Source organism: Pogonomyrmex barbatus, unplaced genomic scaffold (genome assembly GCF_055798465.1).
Source record: "Pogonomyrmex barbatus isolate J1 unplaced genomic scaffold, ASM5579846v1 scaffold3, whole genome shotgun sequence".
Lineage (NCBI taxonomy): Eukaryota > Metazoa > Arthropoda > Insecta > Hymenoptera > Formicidae > Pogonomyrmex > Pogonomyrmex barbatus.
Window position 1 is genome coordinate 12,005,146 of NW_028297127.1, and position 16,540 is coordinate 12,021,685.

The following is a 16,540-nucleotide window of genomic DNA, read 5'->3' on the forward strand; positions in this document are numbered from 1 at the left end:
ATTGATTTTGAGGCTGCGTTCCAATATTTACTGCCAGCACTGAAAATCTATAATATACGTGACATGAACTATATATTTTATGGCAGTGAATATTGGAACGCAGCCTAAGTTGAGTGGAGCATGAAGAAAAAAGAGACAAAGAGAAAAAGGATAGAAAAGTATGAAATAAAGAGAGGTAAAATTGAGTCGAGTCAGCCAATCAAAAATGCTATGAGTCTCTATCGAAAATACATGCTCGAAATTTCTCGCTTACATTCTAAAATTTGTAAAAAAAGGCAGAGATCAATTTCTGTTACAAAAATAAATCTGTTTTCGAAAAATAAAATCTGTTAGAGCCAATTAAAAATTGATAGTTGTCATATTTTATCATAATATTCTGTTTTTTTTTTGCTGATTAATTGTAATTACATTCTATAAGTATGTTACATTCTTCATAGGTTATATTCAATAAAAAAAGCGACTTATGTTTATTTCTACTTGTAAATTAATTTTATGTTCGATTTACATTATTTTTTATCATTTTTAATTCTAAAAATTAAAAAATCAAAAATAAATTACACCAGGACTAAAATTAATTGATAAATGAACATTTACGATTTATCTTTCTTCTTTATCTCTCCATGTTTGAAGAAAAAAGAGAAAAGTAAATACAAGAAATTCAATTAATATCTGTCTTATTAATATCTTTGTATCAATTATTAATTTTAATCTCAGTTTAATTTTTCTTTATTTTTTTTTTAATTTTTAACTGTTTCCCTCTTAAAGAAAGGCAACGGTCACGTTCATTTAAATTTGAAAATTCGTAACAATTCGGAACTCTTCGGAAATAATCGTCTATCGGTTAGTGGCGTCGTAAATATTCAAAGAGAAATAAGCGAAACTGTCTAAAGTTCACGAATAAAAAACGCTCGTATTGTTGCATTAACACGTTGATTTTCGTATCTTTAATTGTCGAAGTGAAATTTCTACCTGCGAAGCTGCATCGTAAACAAAAAATATAACCTGTAAAGATCCAATGTTTTCTGATGGCCAAGCTGAGGTACGTATACATGCTCATGACATGAGAGCTTAGGAAGTATCTTTGTTCTGTCAATCATTGTTCTGTCAGATTGTTGCAACTTCTATTTATACAAGCTGCAAACTGTTGAACTATATGTTGAATCTTTGTCGTAGATCACATTCGGAAATCTTGAGACAGACGAGCGTTTCAAAAAATTGGAACGTTCCTTGAAGCTGGCTCTGTTGAAAAAGGGCATGCAGAAGAGCAAAGCTTTGCCGGTGACAACTTGGCCCAGCATTTCAAGTATTAATGTAGATACTTTAGATTCCAGCTGTATGACTCCATCATCGCAAACTTCTGTGATCAAGAGTGAAGTCCTAGCTTCCAGCAACAATCTAAGAAACTTGCTTTTAAAGAAAAGTCATAATATCGCGCAGGATGTAATGACTACATCTAGTGTCAAACAATATCGTACTCAGCAGGAAAACCATATGGATCGTCTTATTATGCCACCACCAGCAGGAACTATGGTTTATCGGACTTTAAAAGATTCGCAGGACAGAATTATGTCGAATTATGAAAAGGCACCATCAACTTTCAATAAATCTATAAAATCTTCCATAGAAAATACATTGTCTTTGACAAGCACTCCCAGTTGGATATCTACTAATAATACACATACTAATCAAGAACATCAAAATGTTTTGGTAGCATCAACAACTCCTGTTATAAATAACATCAGAGTTTTTTCAAAATGGAAAGTTATGTTAAATGACCGATACGAGTTGATAATTAAAGGGACATTGGAATGGTAAGTATAGAATACAATGCTGCATTGATTGGCATTCTTTTAAATAATATTTATTCTTATATGCAAACCAGTGGAAGGATTGCACGTAGCAAACCAGTTATTAGAAGATATTCCGCGACATGTGTTGAATCTAAATACAAGCACAAATACAGTCTTCAAGGAAATATTGTCGATGAGAGAAATGGTAATCATTTATAAACTAAATTTGATTTAGTAAAATTTTATCTGTATTGATAACTTATTCCTTGAATTACAGCATTACCAGATTATATTCGTGGAAAATTTTATAATGGCTTTCCTGATGATTGGGAGAATGTCTATCAAATATGGAGAATGTACTTTAGCCAGGGATGTCCAGTAACATTTCGTTGGCCTACTCCAATTACTGACAGTGATGACGACTTAAAAAGTGAACTGACAGATTTCACATGTGCACGCGCGAGAATTAACGAAACTGTTCCTTCTGTGGAATCTCATAAATCAAATGAATATATTAAGGTTGAAGATCTGAGCAACACAACTTCTGGAAAGGAGAAATGTCATAATTATTTTACTCAGAATTCTACAAATTATAAGAAAAGCGCATCACTTGTAAAGTCTTTAATTTTTAATTCTGAAAAAGATATTCCTGTTGTACAAACGAAAAATGTAAAATCACTGTGCAACGAAGATATTGAACAAAATGTCGAATTAAATACAAGTCGATCTTTCGCGTCTAAAAAAGTAATTGAATTAAAAGATATTTTTCAAGAGAATAAATTGAACATTATTATCAAGAATTTGGCAGACCGCAATTGTCCTCCAAAGTATATCGACAAAATTATCGAAATGTTTAATTGTTTGGAGTATGTAGAATCATATGGAACGGGATCGGAAAGCAATAATAATTCGTTGGTTAATTGCGAAATGTCCAAGTTGAAAACGATTCCGCAATCGAGTTTAGCACACGATAACAATTGCACGAGCATTAATAGATTTAAAAACAAAATCGAAATGAAAAGTTACGGACATTCCACCGATCTGGGATACGGAAGCATAAAAAATGATTCTAACGCAGTCTACTTATCGAATCCAGTGAATATCGAATCGGGACATGACAAAGATTCAGATAAATCAGAGAGTGAGACTTATGCAGGCATACCAAAAATATCGATCGGACGAATTTTAAAAACCAGAGACGCTACATCTAGAAATATATATAAACGTAAAATAAAGAAGAAGACAACTTATTCAGTTTCTCAAGAGCCTACAGTGAGTTCAATCGACGCCAAGAAAAATTTACTTCCAGATGAATCTTGCATCAGTATTACGGAGGATGAAGTGGAAACAGTGAAGAACAGAGAGCATGGCAAAATAACGAATGTTCAAGAACCACAAGAAATTATCTTTTTGAGTCATCAAAAGATACAGAGGAATAATTTTGATGAATACGAAAAAAGCAAGTTTGTAAAGTCTGCGCAAAATGAGTCACTCGATGCTTTGAAAGGGCAAAGAGTCAACCGAAATACTTTCACAAAAGAACAGAAGATTCCTTATAGGATTCAGAATACACGTTCACAATTCATTACGGATGTCGATTACACCACGAATTCTGATATCGATATTGTAACTATAAGCACGAATTCGCGAAAATCATGCAAAAATGCGGCAGGATCGCATGTGGCAGGATCCAATGTGGACCAAGATATTATGATAAATAACGAGAATAATAACGTCTTTCTCGAGAAGCCGTGCGCCTCTCCAAAATTAAATGACGAAAAATTTGTTGAACAATCGAAAAATGAGACTGCTACGAAAAAATCAAAACCTACTATAATCAGTTCAGTACCAGTAAATTTACACTTAACAATAAGTAATGCAAAGCTGAAGACCGGACAATCACGTAGTTCCGACATGGAGAACGAGGATAAGCAGGATACGAATATTCGGTCATCGGAGGAAGCTGATAAGAAATCCATGTTGAAAACAAAATCTGTGATTAATGATTTTCATTCTTATAAGGCAACCAATGATAAAAAAGAAGTATGTCCGATAATGAAAAACAAAAATGAATGGAATAATATAAAACCTATTAATATCTCGCCAAATCTAATGACGACACAGCCTGAAGACAGTAAACTTGGAGATGAGAAGAACATCAAAATATTGATGTCATGGATGCCAAAAATAGTGTATTACAGGAAATCAGCGTCTGAATTAGGTTTAACTTTTCAAGGAAAATTGCTCAAGTTAGTTTTTTTTCAATATTATAATTAAGGATTAAAGAATATTCAGGATTAATAATTTGATATTAAATTCTACTTCTCTCTTTTTACTTGCAGCGAAGTTGGTCATATTATGAATAGAAAATTTACAACGGATATTGTGCTGAGGCGACTTTCAGGGACTATGATCGAAACGGTGAATCACGAATTTTATGAACTCCTTGGACCTTTGAATGATAACAAGCATTGTAAAATATCAGTTTATTAATTATATGTTACATGATAAATATTTATTAACTAATAATATCGTTTCGTTGTGTTTAGCTATCCCTAGAGAACTTGTAAAACAATGTCGTTACGGATGTCCTGCCAATATTGAGAAATTCTGTCTGACTTGGAAATCGTTGCAACATGGTGATTCTTTTAAATATTATTTATTTTTAATAATTATATATTCTATATTTAACAAAAATTTTCTATTTTTTAGAAAATGTTCAAGAAGTTAAAAAAAAAGTTCATGATACAACAATGGACTCACTGAATGCACCTATTAGTTCGAGAGGTCGTCGGATCTTACCTCCATTATGTTATTGGAGAGGTAAATAAATAGGTTACTGATTAAAATTTAGAGCAAAAGGAATAGTTATTTGAATTTTTTGTAATAAATGAATCTAGAGAATAATCTGGAACTATTTTATTATTATTTCTTGTATAGGTGAACGTATAACTTTGAAAGATAACAATCCAATTTATAGTCCAGGCAATTCGCAGGAATCATCGTTACTTTCACTGACTGATAATTCGAAAGAAATTCAAAAGAATATTGAGGTATAAATTATTATAATTATAGAAATATTTAGTAATAAAAATATTATTTTATGTAATATTTGTCATAATATTTATTTGATTATTAAATTTCTTTATTAAATATAGGATACTGAAGAAAAAAAGAAAGTAAATCGCAAAAATATATCAACGAAGCAAAATGCAAATAAGAAAGTTCTGCAACCTGAATTAAATAAAATTTCTGATACAAATAAAAATTCGGTAAGTTCATATAATTATATTTCCATTAAGTAAAAATTGCATTCTTTTAATTTAAATGATTGTTATTGAGAAAGATTCGAGCTTCAGAAAAGTCGCCTAAAATCAAAACTACGGATAGTGTACGATTAGATAACTTAAGGAAATCTCGAAAATCTATCAGTAGCAAACGACGAATAGCACAAAAGTTGACGTTTCTATCTACTGATTCCAGTGAAGAGGAGCAAAAGATGTCACCACAAAAAGTAATGATGATTCAATCAATCGAAATAATGTTTCTTGTTATATTGTTATATTTTTGAGGGAGAAAACATTTTATTCTATCTTTTTTTCGCAGCGTATGCGCAATTTTCGAGAAAACAAAAACGCAAATTCAGAAACATCTCCACAATATACCATGACGTTGAGAAAGCGACAAAAGGTAGAAACAAGATCTTCATCTAGGAACATGTCCAAGTAATTTCTACACTTACAATTTGTATTTTTTACTTGAACAAAAATGTAAAATTGCACGGTTTATATTGTAATTTATTTATTTAGAAATTATGGAGCGTATGCACCAAAAAAAAGATATGACGTGACATATCTTTATTATAAAGATATTCCGCAAACAAAGGATGCCCTATCAGAAAATGAAGAATTATCTGCATAATCTTGAGCAGTAATCTCGATATAAATAATTATTTTGTGTGATATTGATAACAAATATGCAAAATTCTTTATTTTAAGAAAATATTTTTATCTTATATATCTCTTTTCTTAAATTTTGTATGTGTAAATCATAAGATCTAAATTTTTGTTCATTTATGTTGATACAATACGAGTGCCATTATTTTTTAATAAAATAATATAAATGTAATATAATATATAGTAATAATATTAAATATAAGATTCTCTGGGTAGAAATACAGGATGTATATTTTTAAAACGGAGGAAGAATAAAAGAAACAAAGAGGATTATAGAAATACAAGGCTTTAAATATATTGCTTTCGTGTTTAATGTTGTCATTTAACAATTGTATAAATTGTATGTATGAAATATCATTTGTTCTCAAGTGATATAAGAAACATACATAATTCATTGGTGCGTATTTAAATAAAAATTGCGAACAGTCGATATAGATACAAAAAATAATTATTTTTGTTTTCGTTTTTATATAAGGAAATTACTTGAAAATAAAATATTAAACAGATGCAAGCTATTTAATGATTTCAAGCAAATGCGATAGTACTATAAATGATTTAGATATTTTGCAGACATTTCCTATGTTGATTATTCGAATGCATATAATTTGTAGATTTCTATAGAATACCTAGATCGCTAACGTACTATTAATTATGAATCAGTCTGCAGCAAGTTTTTTAGCGATTTTGTGAATCCATACATATTATATTCTGTAAAGTAATTTTGACACAAATAACATTGGTAATAATTTTGGACTTATTAGAAACAGACATCATGATTTCTTTTGAAACCATTTAGCTTACTTTCATTTTTCAAAGATAACAGTCCAGGTATTTATATATAGAAGCCTATAAAACAACGCAAGAGTTTAAGAATTGTATGAGTTGTGAGCTTGTGTCTAAGTTTGTGACTGTATCGCTGTTGATATAATAATTAAGTCAAACAGTTCTCCATGCGTACTTATAAGCGTAACGGCACCAATGAAAAATGTTGTAAAATATTTTATTTTTGAGCAATTATTCAGTTACATAATTGTTTTTCAATGCTATTTTATTAATGAACTCCTAAAAAAATATCACGATTTTAATAATACTTAATATATTATTTCTATTGTAACTGATAAAAATTTTCGAAAATTATTATACAAATAATTCTAATAAATGTTTTATAATTACAAATTACTTTTCATTGATGCCATCAATGTACGGGAAAGTAAATCAAAATTGTCGAGCGCATTCATCAGGCCTTTAGTTTCCATAGACTTTATTATGTACATTATAGGAAAAAGTCGCGCAGTTATAAAATAAATAATTATGCTACAACGCCGTAGCTTATAGTAGCCAATTGATAATTTCGTGATCGCAAACAAAACCTCGCGTGCAAGGAAATGGAAGAATTTACTATACGTGTTGCATGTCGGCAACAATCAACGATCGATTCAACGCGAGTAATCGATAACGTTTTCCTATGCTTGTCGTGATGACATGCATTTGCTATTCATACGTAGCATGATATGATGTAACTAATAAATACAATCGACTATGCACAATCCCGTTAGCTTTCGTCGTATAAGGGAGTACCATCCCCACTGAGAGACATACTCCGTGGACTAGAATTCGTATGTGGAGTGCCTCGCGGGGACTTGTACGACGGAGTACGCGTAGAGGAAGGTCTGCTCCTTCCGGAGGGTGTCGTTCTGCCAGCTGATTCGTCATAGGTACGTGGAGTTTTCCTGGATTCCTCGTACCTGGGCGTCGATCCACTGAAAACATAGTCATTGATAATAATTAAATAAAAAACATTAACATTTTAATCAAGACGTTTAATTTAAAAAATGCGACTTTAACATAATGTATTTATTATTATACTTACGAGACTCGAGGGCCGCTTTTTAAACGTGCCCATGCTTCAGCGGCTTTCTTCCAATCCGTCGGATCACCGGAGGGAGTAGACAAAGGTGGTGTAGGTCTGTGCGATTGAGCAGACCTATGATGGCTGGGTGTCATCGAGGGCGGTGGTGGATGCACGAAGGGCCCTTGATGATGGCTAGGAGTTTGTTGACCGTATCTAGGAGTGGGCTGGCCATGATGCGGCGTGTGATGGGGAGTCTGGTACGGAGTCATAAATGGAGTTTGACCAGATGGAGTGTACGGGGTATTAGGATATGTGTGCACTCCCCCATAGCCGGTAGCACTAGCCGCTCCGGGGGTGTGCGGTGGGTAGTGATGCGGTGTTTGATTCGCTACTTGCGACAGCGAGTGTAGCATGTGATGCGGAAGATTTTGCGCAACTCGCTGTATCGCTTCTTGGTTCATTCCTGAAATAATTTCAATTGAAATGATAATTAACAAAATTTAACATAGATAATTTACAGCGCGCGAAAAATTAATAATATGAATAACAATATGAAGATTTTACTTTGTGATTTTTTTTTTAATTTGTTTTTATTTTGTTTTGTATTAAGATTTCAAGTTACTACAGGTATGATAATTCGAATAATCGACAATGTTTCCTAATAATAATAATCTGAGTAGACTTACCGCTGACCGTTCCCGGCGTGGTGGTATAAGGCGTCCTAGAAGTCATCGCACCACGTGGCGTACTAGGAGTGGATTGTCCAGGAACGGGATCCCTGAAATGTTCTTTAAACCAACGCAGAAAATCGCTCACCCTACCGAACATCTGCCCTCGAAATCGGAAACCTTCAGATGTCACTGTGACGTACTCGTGACGACAGCGAGTGCGCGGTAAATACGAGAGTAGGAACTTCCCAGGAAAGTTCTGTATAAAAAAAATTATTTTTAAATTAAAATCAAGATTTTCATAAAAATTTGCCAGTTAAAAATTAACATTAAACATTAGCTGCATTTGTTTACCTTAGCTGCCGATATAATATAAGGAATTCCACCAGGATTCTCCTTTTTCTGTTCCTTCAATATCTCTTCTGCTTTGTCTTTGATTCCTTCCACAGTGGGTTTATAGTATTTAAAGTCCAGTAATTCAGAGGCGTAAGCAGCCATAGGATTTACGTGTCGAGCAATGATCTCATCTAAGTCTTCAAACTCCTCATTTCCGATCCATAAGCTCTGTCCCAATGAGAAAGCATTCTCCTTACCCTCCTCACGAACATCAATGTGTTGCAGAATGTCATCGGTAACTTTCCATGTGACTGTCAAGTGGTCAGCACCTTTGCTGCTCGGTCTCACTATTGCTTCGCCTTGTTTCATCGTCTGCATTAATTTTACCGTTTCGGAAAAACTGATATTGTGAAAAGACGGATGAACAATCACGCGTTTCACATAGATTTGTCGTTGCTTCGCCTTCTTTGCATCTTCTTCTACCTTTATGTCTCTCTGCTCGGCCTCAGTATCGTAAAACGGATCCCGTTGCGGCCTGTAAATTACAATTTATAATAATTTACAACACATTATTATAAAAAATTGTTATTTTAGACTGAAAAAAATTTTTTTTTCTATTATTATTAGTTTCTATCTTGTCTATGTAATTTTAAAGATAGATCTGTAGAAGTTGCTTCATTATTTTGTAATTCACTTACCTCCATTCATGATTTTTATCAGCCAGGTCGCTGCTCTTACTGGTACATTCGACGCTGAATCGATCCACCTCAATTTTTATAATTCGGCAATGAATGATCTGTCCCATACCGACTCTCTCGCAGGGATTTGCAACATGCCGGTCTGATAGATTTTTAATATGTATATAACCAGAAATACCATTGTCCAATCGTAATCTCACGCCAGTTGCTTTGCCCGGACAAGCACCGGCATCAAAGTGATTCCATACTTCTGACAACTCGGGAAAATCGTTTTTTAGACAGAACGGACACTGCCACAGACCGCTCTCTTCGTTTCGCACCGGATTCGCCTGATCAAGTTGTTCGCCCTGTGGTTTCCGATGACTAATGCCAACCACTGTGGCTAGCACTAACTTCCCGACGTAGAAGGTCTCGGGTGTTTCTTTCGTCAGAACGTCAAATAGCTTCTCCGCACTTGGTGATTGATATGGTACGCGCAGATCCTTATATCGGCTGTTCAGTTCAGCCCTAATATCGTATAAAGTAACACATTTGTTGCCGAAACCCTGCCGTTCGAGTTCTTCCGCGAAAGCATCGAGATCCAAGTCCTTAAGACGCTCCGGCGACTCGAGTATCTCCTCCAAAGCACCAGCGGGATTGGCGTCCTCGTCATCATATTCCAGAGCGTCAACCGCCATCTTCCTGGCCCATTCATAAGTCTCAGGATGCACGCGCGAACCGTCGAGCACTTCTACATATGCCTCGGTACTGTCGCCTAAGCTATTGGTGTCGATTTTAATGAAGCCAGCGCAATTGATGAATACCTTCGGTCCCATATGACACGCGGTAACCAGCTGTGTTCTATTTTCCAACCGTTGATTTGTCTGTTTCAACATCTTGATCAAAGCTTGACCTTTTCGCGGGCCAAGACCACAAACAAATTGAACAAGATTACCGCAGTATGCCTGTTGGACTGTCTTATTGATATCTACGCCAACTTCATTTACGCGATTGACGAATTCCAGATACAGATTCTCCAGCAGTTCTTCCTTGGGTAACTGATCCTGTAAATTGTGATATTTGAGACAAAGAATCTCTTCGTCAGCTGTGCACAATTGTGAGAACTCCACCAGCGGATCCTGCATCCTTCTCGCCAGCGAAATAGCCTGACGCAGTAGTTCCGGATAGTCTCGGAACTCCGAGATGCCTTTGTTACTATTGGAATAAATCTTGGCGAGTTCATTGTCGCAGATTTCCACTTGAATATTAGGAAACTGCTCCTCCTCTGTCAGATGAGTGATGCACTCTTTAATGTCAGCGGCGATCATCATCGCCTCTCGAGACTCACCTGCTATTACGACTACATGCGGTTTCTTCGTGGCTATGAAATTTTTCAGCGCTAGCAGATCTGCCTCCTTCATTGTCTTTTCGTCCTCACGATAACTGTTTTTGCGCTTCATTAGATGCGGCAAGCGCAGATAATCCGTACATTCACCGTCGGCTGCGATCAGGCAAGTGAAGGCTGCTTGTGAGTAATCAGGCACGTAGGCTAAGCCCATGACGCGCAGACCTTTACTAGTATCCCATTCTTCATCCTCCTCGTCGGGAAACTCACAGCTATATGGCGCAACCTTGATCCAATTATACATCTTGCGACAACACGCGCGCATCACGCATTCCTTCGCCTCGGCGATCAGATTCGTACGCAACTCTTTCTTCAAATGTGGTATCACCATTCGGTTGAGTGCAATCTCGACACTGCCTACGCGCAAAGCATTCCAATCTTGCACGAGCTTGCTAAACTCGTCACGGCAATAAAGCTGCTTCATCTCATCGACATAGTTGCTGCTGGTGTTACCTTCGATGCTATCACTGAGAGTAATCGTAATCAATTTGTCATCCTCGGCGATCATCAAATTCAAGAATTGAACGCCTACAAGATCGCGCACGGGTTTGTCTTTCAAATATTTCATTGTGTAGATCGGATGATTCTCGTCAATTTCTTTGATGCCTTTCTTCGTTGGTTTTATAGATATCTTGGCACGTTCCATATACATCTCGCGCACACATTTGCGTACGAGCGGTTCGCGCGCCAGTTGAATCGCCACCATTAATTGAGCAGCTTTCAACACTTCTTCTGCGGTCTTGAATCGCGAACTGCAATACTCCGTTGCAATTGTCGTCGGCTCGGTTGGCTCTTGATCCACCTCGTGACGTTGGTAATTGTCACGCAGATTCTCGGCATAATGCTCGGGCGTTAGGCCAAATTTCTTCGCCAAACCGTCCAGACCAGCTTTCCGACAGATTGAGTATGGGCCACTTCTGACGGCTTGCTTCAGTGTTTCGTCGACTTCTTCTTCTTCTGGTATCTCCTCTTCTTCCGGAGGATCCTCTCCATTTTCCTCTGCTTCGGCGATTTGTTGTTTGCGTCGTTGAATCCTTTCTTCGCGCCGTGCCTTTCTCTCCTTTTGACGAACGTCTTCCTGCATAGCTGGAATTTCATGGCTATAATATAGCATGAAATGATTATAAATATCATTAAGCTCTTCACTTGTCTGAACGTTCTTCAGCCGCTCAATATCGTCATCTTTGATCACTCGCACATTGTCTGGCAACGGCGCGTCTGGGTTTTTCATGATTTCATCTAATTGAAAATTACGCATCTTCTCAAATAGCTTGAGCAAATTCTCCTTTCGCTGACACAGTTGACACCATTTTGCGTCGAACTTGTAGACCTTCCACAGATCGTTAATGTTCAACTCGGGCAGCACGTATTCTTTTCTGTAGAAGGATATAAAAGGGACTTCAAAATGTTGATTGCGCATGAAATCTAAGGCTTTTTTGATCTTGCCGATAGTCTGTGGTCCTTTTCGTGCCCGTTCTTTAGCCTCAGCATTCAAATGAGCATCTTGAATGGAGACTGTGGGTTTGCAAAATGCTTGTTTATAAATCCATTCTGCCTCGAGATCTAATTCATCAGAACCTTCTGCAACTGGTGTGACCGGTACAGATCGAAGTTGCATTCTTTCCGGTATATCTGTGTTACGTATCTGCAATTTAATATCATATCTTATAAATAATGATTCGGAAATAACCAATTCTTAATAAATGCAATTTTTGCTGCATTATAACATTTTAACGTATTTTTATGTATATTTCTTCTGTCGAAAAATGATAAAAATTTCGATATTATAACACAAATTTAATTATCAATTTTTATGCTATGCATCTTAATAGAAATATAGAGATACAGATATAAAATTGTTTATCTAAGTATTTTCAAAAAATATACACACAATGAAGAAAAACAAAAACATATCCGAATTTAACATAAAAAATATTAGATTTATAAATTGTCGCAAAATAATTTGTTTAGCATTACTACATGTTATTAGATGTCATACCTCATTATCCATATCAGTAAAATGGCCGCGTTTTAATTCACTGGGCTCATAAATCTCGAAGATACTCTTTCTCGTGGTCTTTTTCTTCAGCTGTTTCTTCGGTCGTCGTGGCCTCTCAGTATCGGCATCTTCATCCAAATATTCATCCTCCTCCTCCTCTTCTTCTTCTTCTTCATAATCTTCCTCGCCATATTTGCCGAATTCTTCATAATCAAAGTCAACGCCGAAGATATCTTGTGCTTCTTGCAAAGCTCTAAATAAGAAAAATATATTTTTTCAAAATAAATTAAAATCTCATCTAAATAAAAATAAATTTATTTTATATCGAGTAACTAAATCTATTAATATAAATATATTAAGGGATATTAAAATATTACAACATACGCGTCAGTAAATATTGGCTTCTTCTTCTTTCTTTTCTCCGCAATGGGTCTACCATCATCATCGACTATGAAATCATCCGCATCAGTATATTCTCCTTCATCACTACCTTCCTCAAAGTTTTCCATGTCGGGTCTATGACTTCGTTCGCTTCGTCTTTCATCCTCCTAAAAAATAAATAAAGACGTTACATTTTTGTATAAATAATCAAAGATACACGAATGTTACATATAAACGTTACATACCGTGATAATATCTCTTTCCTAATATAAGTACGCATGTTCATTGAATGCAAACGTGACATACATGTATACATTTATAAACACGCGTTTTCTTAAATGCCTTTATATAGAATTAAAATCCAACAAAAAAATAACAAGTGCAGATTGCATAAACAAATATTAATGCGGTCTGTGAATTTTTAAATACTTTGCCAAAATAAAGGCATTGTGTTCTATGTGATATATTTATATAATCTTACATCTCCGGAACCTTCAAATAATTCATTGGCAATGGCATCCCTTTCATCATCTGCTTCCTTTTCTTGTTCTTCCTCTGATTCCTCATCTTGGATTCTTCGGAGACGTTTGAAACGTTTCTGTGTCACGAAGTAAAATATAATTAACATTTATATAACATTATTTATAAACTTTTTTGTTATTTTAAAAAATAATTCGGTAAAATTATGCTTACTCTCTCAAGTTTGACGCCTAAATTTTCTTCGATCAAATCATAATCTTCATCTTCCAGGCGATCATCAAAATCCTCATCGTCACTCTTTTTACGCTTTTTATGATGATCAGAGCCATCACTATCTTCACCCTCGCTTTCCTCTATTGGATTATCATCTATCAAGTCTTTCAATTCCTCGCGCAACTGATCCTCATCATCTATAAAATATGTGTAAATGCTATATATCATATATATAGACATGTACATGAGTACATGTACATAAGTACATAGTCACAAAAATATAAAAGTTTGAAAATTAATATAAATTAGATTACTATTATAAGCAATTTTAAAATTAATTAAATATACATATAAAAAAAACATGTCTATAAAAGCATTTATTTATGCATTGCTGCATTTATGCATTTATTTATGCATTGCTGCATCAACATGAACGATTGAAAAGATAAGTAAAAGAAGATAAAGGAAATAAATAATAAAATTAGATATTTCAAATTAAGCTCCTTAATTCTTCTCTGTTATTAATTTTAAGTTCTTTCAAATAATTTCTTTTATCCGATTTATTTTTAGATATCTTTGTATATAAAATCAAGATCTTTTTTATTGATAAGAAACCTCTTCGGATAAATTTTTTATTATATAAGTAATAGAACCAAAAGTAGAGCAAGCCTGGGCCAGAAAAGCATTTGTTTGTTTTATTTTTCTCAGAATTCCGAGACATCTTGTATATTATTGATAAAAGTTTATGATATATTTTATTTATATTCACATGTCGTTTTATTTAAATAATTTATTATATATACATAAGTGACCGAACATTAATAATTACACAGAAAAGTAAAAAAATATATATAATAGAATTGTTTATTGAACTTCTTCTAAATCATGGTAAAAATAAACATTAATTCAATATAACATTGAAATTTATAACATTTTGCTTTATACAATTATACCAATCTGGTAACATTTATCTATCATATTTTATATATAAATACATCTGCATGATATATCTTCTATTTATTTAATTTCTGTACATATCTTGTGTATTTTATTTTACTGAACTAAATTAACATTTTTCAATATCTTCTTAAATATTTTATATTATGTGAAAAGTTTTTTCTTCTATTTTAACAGTAAGAAGATTATATATAGTTTAAATTACAGAGAATTTTTAAATTCCTAGATTTTTAATTTCTGATAGAATTAAAAATAAAGTAAGAAAGCAAGACTAGACAAAATAATTTTTATTCTGGCTTAAATGATACATAGGTAATAACACTTTAGCAATAAATGATTCAATCAATCAAGTCGAGATTTCTCAAATGTGTAGGATTATTTTAACACTCTTGACTATGATTGATCAATTTACTGTTTAGATTTTTCCATATATTACTAACTTTAAACCTAACACTAACTTCCAGCTTTATGCAATAGACAGAATGCTTGATTTAAATATGCTTTGATAAATTTCTTAAATATTCTTGTTGACTATTCTTTATGGCTAATGCATATTGTTTAAAATAAAATCGATGTATATTTAACATTTGACGAAAAGAAGAAACAAAGTTTTAATATAGTCCAGCAATAATATGATGCAACAATAAAGAACAAATTTATTAATAAAGTAATAAGTTAAAGAAAGAAGGAAAATAATATGGAGAGAAGCGAAAAATGAATTCATGGAATGAATTCATAGAACATGAAAACATAGAACATGAAAACATGGAACATGAAAACATGAAACATGAAAACATGGAATATGAAAACATGGAACATGAAAATGTGAAACATAAACACATAGAAATAAATATGTGTAAAAATGGAACATATTAGAAATGGAACATACTAGAAATGGAACATACTAGAACACTATAGAATCATTATCATTAAAGTAAAATGCTAAAAAATAAAAAATTAGTTTTATACATGAAAAAGTAATATATGGAAATCATGAAAAAAATTATACTACAAAATAATTTTATATCAAATACAAAAACGCAATCACAATATCAATAAATTAGTGTATTATATATAAAAAGAAGTATATATTTCTTAAACTTTGTGTCCACGATGCTAGACTTTGTCATAGACAGTTAAACAGAAAGAAAATTGATTTATCGCATTGGTCACTTGGTTGAATTATTCAAATTGACCAATTCTCAGATTGTTTAAGATCTCGGACCAATTTTCAGTATTGTGAATGCAAGGTTTGAAAGAGACGCGCCATGACGTTCCTTACCTTCCTCCTCGTCGTCACTTTCCTCCACTGCCTTCAGCTTTCTCAATTTCTTTTTTTCATTTTGGTCAAGCTCCTCTTCACCCTGCGTTAAATATCGCACAAAACAGCGTAAGATAATAAAGTCGACAAAATAAAGACAATAAACTCGACATCTATGCACCGTTACAAATCGCTCGAGAGCTTCGCATACAGGATAGCGAACGAACGAAATATTACGAAAATCACTTACCTCGCTCACGTCTGCCTCAGAATCGAGATATTCTGCCATACTTCAGAATTATAACGACCCACCTACGTCCAAGATAACGTTCGTGTCGTTTTGATCCGAAGAATTTCACGTTCACTCACGGCGAAGGTTCGATGAATTGCGCGACGAGATCCCTCGCACCTCTCTTCTTCCGTATTCTTTTGCGGAATAATACCCTGAAAATGAAATGTAGAACCACAGACAGAGGGACGACTTTGTCCTCGTATATCCTCGCAAGGTGGCGCCACGTACATCGCCACCTTGCGAGGAGGTCGTACGCTGGTCGATTGGTTAGTA

At 34.1% G+C, this 16,540-nt stretch overlaps 2 protein-coding genes across 4 annotated transcripts; one reads left to right on the forward strand and one right to left on the reverse strand.

The window, feature by feature from the left end:
• The first annotated feature begins 727 nt into the window (after positions 1-727).
• Positions 728-6,805, forward strand: LOC105422532 (uncharacterized). Of its 2 annotated transcripts, none has more exons than XM_089079215.1 (12): positions 728-1,039; positions 1,174-1,811; positions 1,883-1,995; positions 2,068-4,039; positions 4,133-4,263; positions 4,340-4,429; positions 4,503-4,613; positions 4,731-4,843; positions 4,949-5,062; positions 5,137-5,304; positions 5,397-5,533; positions 5,600-6,805. In XM_089079215.1, exons 1-11 carry the CDS (start codon positions 1,016-1,018, stop codon positions 5,517-5,519), a joined length of 3,597 nt encoding a protein of 1,198 aa, XP_088935341.1. In that variant the 5' UTR covers positions 728-1,015; the 3' UTR covers positions 5,520-5,533; positions 5,600-6,805. The 2 variants fall into 2 exon arrangements, with proteins under 2 accessions (XP_088935341.1, XP_011630234.2); XM_011631932.2 differs by having other exon boundaries at positions 729-1,039; positions 5,397-5,515.
• On the reverse strand, positions 6,017-16,427 carry LOC105422531 (transcription elongation factor Spt6). 2 transcript variants are annotated; one of them, XM_011631930.3, is made up of 12 exons: positions 16,226-16,427; positions 15,997-16,078; positions 13,758-13,954; positions 13,546-13,662; positions 13,310-13,327; positions 13,068-13,231; positions 12,684-12,936; positions 9,301-12,329; positions 8,621-9,137; positions 8,285-8,525; positions 7,617-8,061; positions 6,017-7,506 (listed from the first exon to the last, which is right to left on the reverse strand). In XM_011631930.3, exons 1-12 carry the CDS (start codon positions 16,262-16,264, stop codon positions 7,299-7,301), a joined length of 5,310 nt encoding a protein of 1,769 aa, XP_011630232.2. In that variant the 5' UTR covers positions 16,265-16,427; the 3' UTR covers positions 6,017-7,298. The 2 variants fall into 2 exon arrangements, with proteins under 2 accessions (XP_011630232.2, XP_011630233.2); XM_011631931.3 differs by lacking the exon at positions 13,310-13,327.
• Positions 16,428-16,540: the final 113 nt, after the last annotated feature.